The 7,911-nt window shown below is 41.5% G+C and overlaps 1 protein-coding gene across 1 annotated transcript; it reads left to right on the top strand.

Moving 5' to 3' along the window:
• Positions 1 to 524: 524 nt before the first annotated feature.
• Positions 525 to 7,182, top strand: LOC134208900 (glutamic acid-rich protein-like). The gene is made up of 2 exons (XM_062684866.1): positions 525 to 609; positions 6,449 to 7,182. The coding sequence occupies exons 1-2, from the start codon at positions 525 to 527 to the stop codon at positions 7,180 to 7,182; spliced, it is 819 nt and encodes a 272-aa protein (XP_062540850.1).
• Positions 7,183 to 7,911: the final 729 nt, after the last annotated feature.

The raw sequence follows: 7,911 nt of genomic DNA, 5'->3' as shown, positions 1-7,911 counted from the left end.
CCAGCAACGTTCGTCAAAACGTTTATATTTTTGAAGCTTAATTCAGGAATCGAGATGCAATTCATATCCTACATGTGCAACGAATCGAGCGTCCCACTCTCGATGCATCATGCATTCCCCCCAGAGCTGAAGCCGCACTCACGCGAGAAGCTTGGATCTGCGGGTCTCTAGCGTCTAGCGCATCCCACACAAGCACTAACTCAGGCAGTTGCATGCGGAAAAGGTCGGGGTGCCACCACACAGAGTTGCTTTTTCTGGCATTCCCAGTTCGTGCCTCTCTCTCTCTTGGTGTGTTGGATGTTGTAACACATTTTTTATGCCCCACAACAAACGACGAGCAGCACACATTCATCGTTCTCCTTCTGCCCTATACCTACATGTTTGCATAGCTTCATGCAGTTTACATTCTACAACATAAATAAGCGCTTCTATAATGAGCCGGTAATGCTTTGCCATTTCGGAACTATTTCTGCTGTGGCAACCCGCTGAGCGTCGTCGTGGTCATGGCCTGGCGGTCGTGGTGAATGGCGCTGAAACTGTTTCTGAGGCGGGTGTTCTGTTCACTTTTTTCCCCTGCCGAGAACGTCGGTACCTATGGCAACGGCGAAGGTGTGGAATTTAATTTTCGGTTAAACGGGTCTTGTAGAATCGCATTATGAAGAACGACGCTTGGAATAATGCTATTTGTAATCAGGGATTCCGAATAGTAGTCGGTGTCATTAACTATTTGTGTTTGTTTGTATCCCGTTTTTTAGGCAATGGAGTATGGAAATATTCATAAACCATTCACCCATTTGTTATGTAATGATTTTTTTTATTACTTGCATTGTTACTTCCAGGATATTTAGCGATACTTTGGGCCAAGGACCTTTTTATTATTTATTTGATTTCCCAACAATTAAACCTATGGTGTTTGAGTGGTATTAAGATTCATCCAACATAATTTTTGAATAAATTCTTCAAGTGTTTTTCCTTCAATACTCGAACAAAAGTTGCAGAAATGGTATGCGGAAACGCTATTACCTGGCATTTTTCCTTGCTATCAGCTTATTTGTACGGAACCAATCGGCAAATAGAGTCAACGGTATCTGCAAAGACAAATAGTCATCCAACGGTCGTTCAACAATGTTTAGCTTCATATCATCAGCGTACACCATTTTGAAACATCTACCAAGGCACTATCGCCCCCGTCAAGTCCGTACAATGGCATACCATGTCTGTTGGCACGCGGCGTCAATACACAGGTTATTCATTTTATGCTGAAGTTCCCAATTCATAAGATATGAGTTCAACCAAAATTCCAATTAAGTATATAGATCAGATAATCAAGCGATTTATATTTATTAATTGTGTTCAGAATGTTTCCTAAATTATAATCTAAAATAACTTTAGAAAGGCTGAGATTGTGATGAAAGCCATAATTCAAAATAGATTATACTCGGTTTTGTATATTGGGACGTATTCTCCTGTTTGTGAGAACAATCACAAACATCTTCTTGTGAACAAATGAGCATCTTTCTAGTGATGAGGCACACTACGAGAGTGGTATGGTGACTAATTTGGGACTCCAGATATCCCAGGAATTTTGGAAAATATCCACTCAATCACTAATGGGGAATGAAAATCATTAAGAGTACATAGAACCAACAAATAGGGATGCTTGCTCTTCCATTGACCATTGAGGCAGGTCATCCGGGTCGTCCGGTCGACGAAACCGATAGGACATCGACGACCCAGGGGCAACGAAGACTCGACTAAGAATTAAAAAAAAGTCGGTAAAAATCGGACCTGGGCTAAAGGCTAAAAAAGGAAGAGATCGAAAAAAAAGGCTTTGAATCCATCTGATCTGTCGTTCATCGGTCATCACAAAAATCGCCTGGTAGTCTGTTGAACAGAATACGAGACAGAATATTGTACGCCGAGTTCAGAAGGGGGAGGCCATCCATGCGGGGAAGGGTCGTTTGGCTGAAACCCATTCGGCCGAAAGCCATTTGTCCGAATGCCACTTCCTCGTTTGTCGGGTGAAGATCACTGCGTCCAGATTTTAGGACTATTGTGATATACCCTTTTGCTGTGAAATACGCAAGTTATCTCAGTAACATGTTTGTCACTGAGATACCTTGGTATCGACTGAACTCAAGACCATCTATTATTGATGAATAGAGATCCTGAGTTACAGTATGTGACTCCCCCATTCTGGCGAGACTAGCTTTATGAAGCCAACCACGTCCTTGGGGGATAAGATCCATATGTCAGCAGGCCCTAAAAAGGGCTTGCTGAGAACTTTGAACCTACGTTGGGTGAGTGCTCTGCAATAGCAGAGGATGTGTTCTGATGTTTCTCTCTCCTCGTCACAGAAGCGGCAATTTGAGGTTTGGATTGCTCCGATCTTTTGTAGATGGTATCTGCAGGGGCAGTGTCCAGTTATTAGACCGGTGTAGATGTTGAGATCCCTTTTGTTGAGACCAAATAGTTGTTGGGTTTTCTTGGGGTTAATCGTTACGAGCCTTTTGGATTGGCTCGTATGGGGAAGTGCATTCCAGTTTGATGTGATTTGACTGACCATATATTTGTTCAGTTCCATTTTTACAGAGCAGTCTGAGATCCCGCAGAAGGGCTCAGGGCCAATGAACCTTTCATTAGATCCATTCCTGGCTAGCTCATCAGCAATCTCGTTTCCCTCTAGACCCGTATGTCCTGGGATCCAATATAGGTAGACTCGATTGCGTATGGATAAGTTTTTCAAAGCCAGAATGCATTCCTACACTAGCTTTGAGTTACAAGTGTAGTTATTAAGCGACTTAAGTGCCGCTTGGCTGTCAGAGAAAATACATATTTTTGCAAATCTATACTTTCTCCTCAGGCATAATAACACGCATTCTAATATTGCATATATTTCCGCCTGAAATACTGTGGGCCACTGTCCTAAGTGGACAGAAATTTTTGTTGTAGGGCCATATATTCCGGATCCTGTCAGATTATTCATTTTCGAACCATCTGTGAAGAAATTTATAGAGCCTGTTGGAACGCTGGGTCCACCTCCTTCCCACTCCTGGCGGGAAGGAATGAACACATCGTAAGGTAAGTCATAATTGACTACCGTTTCCATCCAGTCACTACAAATTCCTATTGCGGGATTTATGGCAAATTCATTTAATATGCTGAGGTGACCCGTAAGGTCTCCCGACAGCAGTGTTTTTGTTCTCTTTAACCTTAGAGCACTTTTTTCCGCTTCCAGCTTTATACGTGTACTACGAACTGCACCAGTGATGGCTATGCAAGCGGTGCGTTGGATTTTGTTGAGCTTAGCCCTTGCAGCAGCCTCATTAGTTTTAGGCCACCAGACAAGGGAAGCGTAAGTTGTCCTGGGACGGACAATGGTTTTATATATCCACATGATCATACTTGGTTTTAGGCCCCATCTTTTACCAAGGGTTTTTGAACAAACCCAAAGTGTATTGAGACCTTTCTGCACAACTGATTGGAGATGAGAGTTCCAATTAAGCTTTGCGTCGAGTATGACACCTAGATATTTTACTTCACTTGAATAAACTAATTGTGTTTGATTCAGGGGTTTCAGTTGTACCTTTCTCCGTTTGGTGAAAGGGATAATGGAAGTTTTTGTAGGATTTATGCCTAGTTGATCCTTTTGACACCAGGAAAAAGTGTGATTTAGGGCAGATTGCATTCTTTCCACGATAACACTTTCGAATTTGCCTCGTACAATAATGACAACGTCATCAGCATATCCAACCACTTCGAAGCCTCTTCTCTCTAAGCTGTCTAGAAGCTCATCCACCACCAGTGACCACAACAAAGGAGAAAGCACTCCGCCTTGCGGACACCCCCTTGTTGCTTTAACAGTGATGTATGAACCGCTAAGCTCAGAGGAGATTTTCCGATTAGCTAGCGTAGCATGTACCCAGGTAACAATGCATGGGTCGAATTTTCTCCTCAACATTGCTGACCCTTTAGACGAATAAGAAGCGTTATCGAATGCGCCCTCAATATCAAGAAATGCTACAAGAGCAATTTCTTTTGCATTAAGTGTTTTTCGATTTTTGAACTACCGTATGTAGTGCCGAGATCGTAGATTTTCCACTTTGATAAGCGAATTGGTTTTTGACAAAGGCATTGCTTTCATAAATTTGTGATTTATGTACTCGCATAGTACCTTTTCCATAATTTTGAGCATTACAGAGGATAAACTTATCGGCCTGAATGCTTTGGGGTTGGTTTCATCTCTCTTGCCTGCCTTCGGAATGAAGACAGCCCGGATTTGACGCCAATCGTTAGGTATGTGCCCCAAAATCAGACTCGCCTTAAAAATCTCAACCAAGGGTGGAACCAGTGTTTTCTCCTATTTTTGGATCAACGCTGGGAATATTCCATCCATGCCAGGAGACTTAAATGGCTCGAAAGATCTCACAGCCCTCTCAACTCTGGCCCGAGTGAAAGCTTCCTTTGCAACCTTTATTGCGTCTTTTTTAGATCCAGAAACCCATGATTGGATCTCTTGTGGATCTGAGACAGCAATTCCAGTGCCTTGGTCGCCGATGCTCGACTCAGGGATTGAATCAGGGAAGTGGATCTTTAACAATTCGCTCAGTGTATCGCTAGGCTCTACAGTGAGCGAACCATCCGTCTTTCGGAGACTACCCTGGTAACATTTTGGTTTTATGCTGGTTTTATAATACTCTTGTAGAGTAAATTATGGGCTTCAAGAGCGTTATAAAACTTAAAATGTTACTTGGGTACCCACATCATTGGAGTGGTCTTTTGAAAGAGTTTTTTGGAGTCTGGCCACTACGGGTGTATTCTCTATGCTTTCACACATAGAATCCACGATTTCCGTTTGGCTGACCTTATTTCTTTGTTGTAGTTCGTCAGGGCCTTTCTGTATAGGCTCCAATCGCCGGTTCGCTTAGCACGGTTGAACTCCCTACGCGCAGTTTTCCTAAGCTTCTCAAGAGTTTTATTCCACCATGGAACGTCTCTACTCGAACTAGTTGATTTAGTTGGACAGCTCTCTTGGTAGGCGTTAAGGATTTTGTTTTTAATGGATTTGGACGCATCTTCCAATTGTGTTATGGACTTGATGTGACTTTCTATGATGTACTCTTCGGATCGTAGGATAGCTGAGTAGGATTCCCAATCAGTTTTCTTAGGATCTTTAAACGAATGCCACTAGGTCCAAAGTTGTTTGGGCGAATGGGTGATTTGGACGAAAAGGTCCTTTCGCCGGAAGAATCGTTTGGCCGAAAGGGTCGTTTGACGGAAATGGTCATTTGGGCGAATAGGACATTTGACCGAATAAGACATTTGGTCGAATAAGACATTTGGCCGAATAAGACATTTGGCCGAATAAGACATTTGGCCGAATAAGACATTTGGCCAAATAAGACATTTGGCTGAATAAGACATTTGGCCGATTAAGACATTTGGCCGAATAAGTCATTTGGCCGAATAAGACATTTGGCCGAATAAGACATTTGGTCGAATAAGACATTTGGTCGAATAAGACATTTGGCCGAATAAGACATTCGGTCGAATAAGACATTTGGCCGAATAAGACATTTGGCCGAATAAGACATTTGGCCGAATAAAACATTTGGCCGAATAAGACATTTGGCCGACTAAGACATTAGCCGAATAAGACATTTGGCCGAATAAGACATTTGGCAGAATAAGACATTTGGTCGAATAAAACATTTGGCCGAATAAGACATTTGGTCGAATAAGACATTTGGTCGAATAAGACATTTGACCGAATAAGACATTTGGCCGAATAAGACATTTGGCCGAATAAGACATTTGGCCGAATAAGACATTTGGCCGAATAAGACATTTGGCCGAATAAGGCATTTGGCCGAATAAGACATTTGGCCGAATAGGTCAATTGAAAAGAGGGAAATCAGGAATGAGAAGAGAGACGTCTCACTTCTCACTCTTCATTTTTCTCTTCTCATTGTAAAAAATGAGCAGTGAGAAATGAGGAGTGCAAAATTAGACGTTTCACTTCTCACTCCTCATTTCTCACTTCTTTTTGTGAAAAGTGATTAGAGCGAAGTGGGTAGTGAAACGTCTCACTACTCATTTCGCGCTTCTCACTTTTTACAGTGAGTAGAAAAAATGAAGAGTGATAAGTAAGACGTCTCTCTTCTCATTCCTGATTTCTCTCTTTTCAAATGACCCTTTCGGCCAATTGATTCTTTCGGCCTAATGACCTTTTCGGCTTAATGACCCATTTTGCTAAATAACCCTTTCAGTCAAATGACCCTTTCGGCCTAATAACCGTTTCGTCCAAATGACCCTATAGGCCAAACAAGAAACAAGAAACAAGAAACAAGAAACAAGAAACAAGAAACAAGAAACAAGAAACAAGAAACAAGAAACAAGAAACAAGAAACAAGAAACAAGAAACAAGAAACAAGAAACAAGAAACAAGAAACAAGAAACAAGAAACACAAGAAACACAAGAAACACAAGAAACACAAGAAACTCAAGAAACACAAGAAACACAAGAAACACAAGAAACACAAGAAACTCAAGAAACACAAGAAACACAAGAAACACAAGAAACACAAGAAACACAAGAAACACAAGAAACACATAAAAACACAAGAAACACAAGAAACACAAGAAACACAAGAAACACAGAAACACAAGAAACACAAGAAACACAAGAAACACAAGAAACACAAGAAACACAAGAAACACAAGAAACACAAGAAACACAAGAAACACAAGAAACACAAGAAACACAAGAAACACAAGAAACACAAGAAACACAAGAAACACAAGAAACACAAGAAACACAAGAAACACAAGAAACACAAGAAACACAAGAAACACAAGAAACACAAGAAACACAAGAAACACAAGAAACACAAGAAACACAAGAAACACAAGAAACACAAGAAACACAAGAAACACAAGAAACACAAGAAACACAAGAAACACAAGAAACACAAGAAACACAAGAAACACAAGAAACACAAGAAACACAAGAAACACAAGAAACACAAGAAACACAAGAAACACAAGAAACACAAGAAACACAAGAAACACAAGAAACACAAGAAACACAAGAAACACAAGAAACACAAGAAACACAAAAAACAAGAAACACAAGAAACAAGAAAAAAAAACCGTTTGATGAAACGGAATTATGGTCAATGACACCCATCCTTCGTTCATATCGCAAAAATCTTCGACTGTGATGGCCCGAGCAACTAGCCAGAATGTCGGACAATAAACCGATGAAAATTATTCTCGATAGCGGTCCAACGGGTTCAAGAAGCGATATGCAAAGCGAACAAAGGGAACCGAGTGGAATGGAGAAATCTTTTACGCTAGGAAGGATATCACCATTTTCTCGGCCTACCCAAATCTAACAACTTGTTGAACACCATTTGCTTTTTCTCAGTGTTTCAACAAATCCAAAAGCAAAACCGCGTCAAAGCGTCACTTCGGCTTTGGTTTGAATAAATGAAATGAATGACAATGTGCATCCCTAACATATTATTTTTCGGCCGAATGCCACTAGGCCGAAAGTTGTTTGGCCGAATAGACCAACTACGAGCAATCAATCAATCAAATCAGCTAATGACCCTTTCGGGCTATTGACCCTTTCGGCCAAATCACCCTTTCGGCCTAATGACTCTTTCGGCCTAATGACCCTTTCGGCCTAATGACCCTTTCGGCCAAATCATCCTTTTGGCCAAATCACTCTTTCGGTCTAATGATCCTTTCGGCCAAATGACCCTTTCGGCCTAATGACCCTTTCGGCCTAATGATCCTTAAGACCGGATGACCCTTTCGGCCAAACGACCCTTTCGCCCAAATGACCCTTTCTGCCGAATGGTCCTTTCGGCCTTAAGACTCTTTCGGTCAAACGACGCTTTCGGC

Source organism: Armigeres subalbatus, chromosome 2 (assembly GCF_024139115.2).
Source record: "Armigeres subalbatus isolate Guangzhou_Male chromosome 2, GZ_Asu_2, whole genome shotgun sequence".
NCBI classification, from domain to species: Eukaryota; Metazoa; Arthropoda; class Insecta; order Diptera; family Culicidae; genus Armigeres; species Armigeres subalbatus.
The sequence above is the reverse complement of the archived record's forward strand: the minus strand, read 5'-3'. Positions and strand labels throughout refer to the sequence as shown.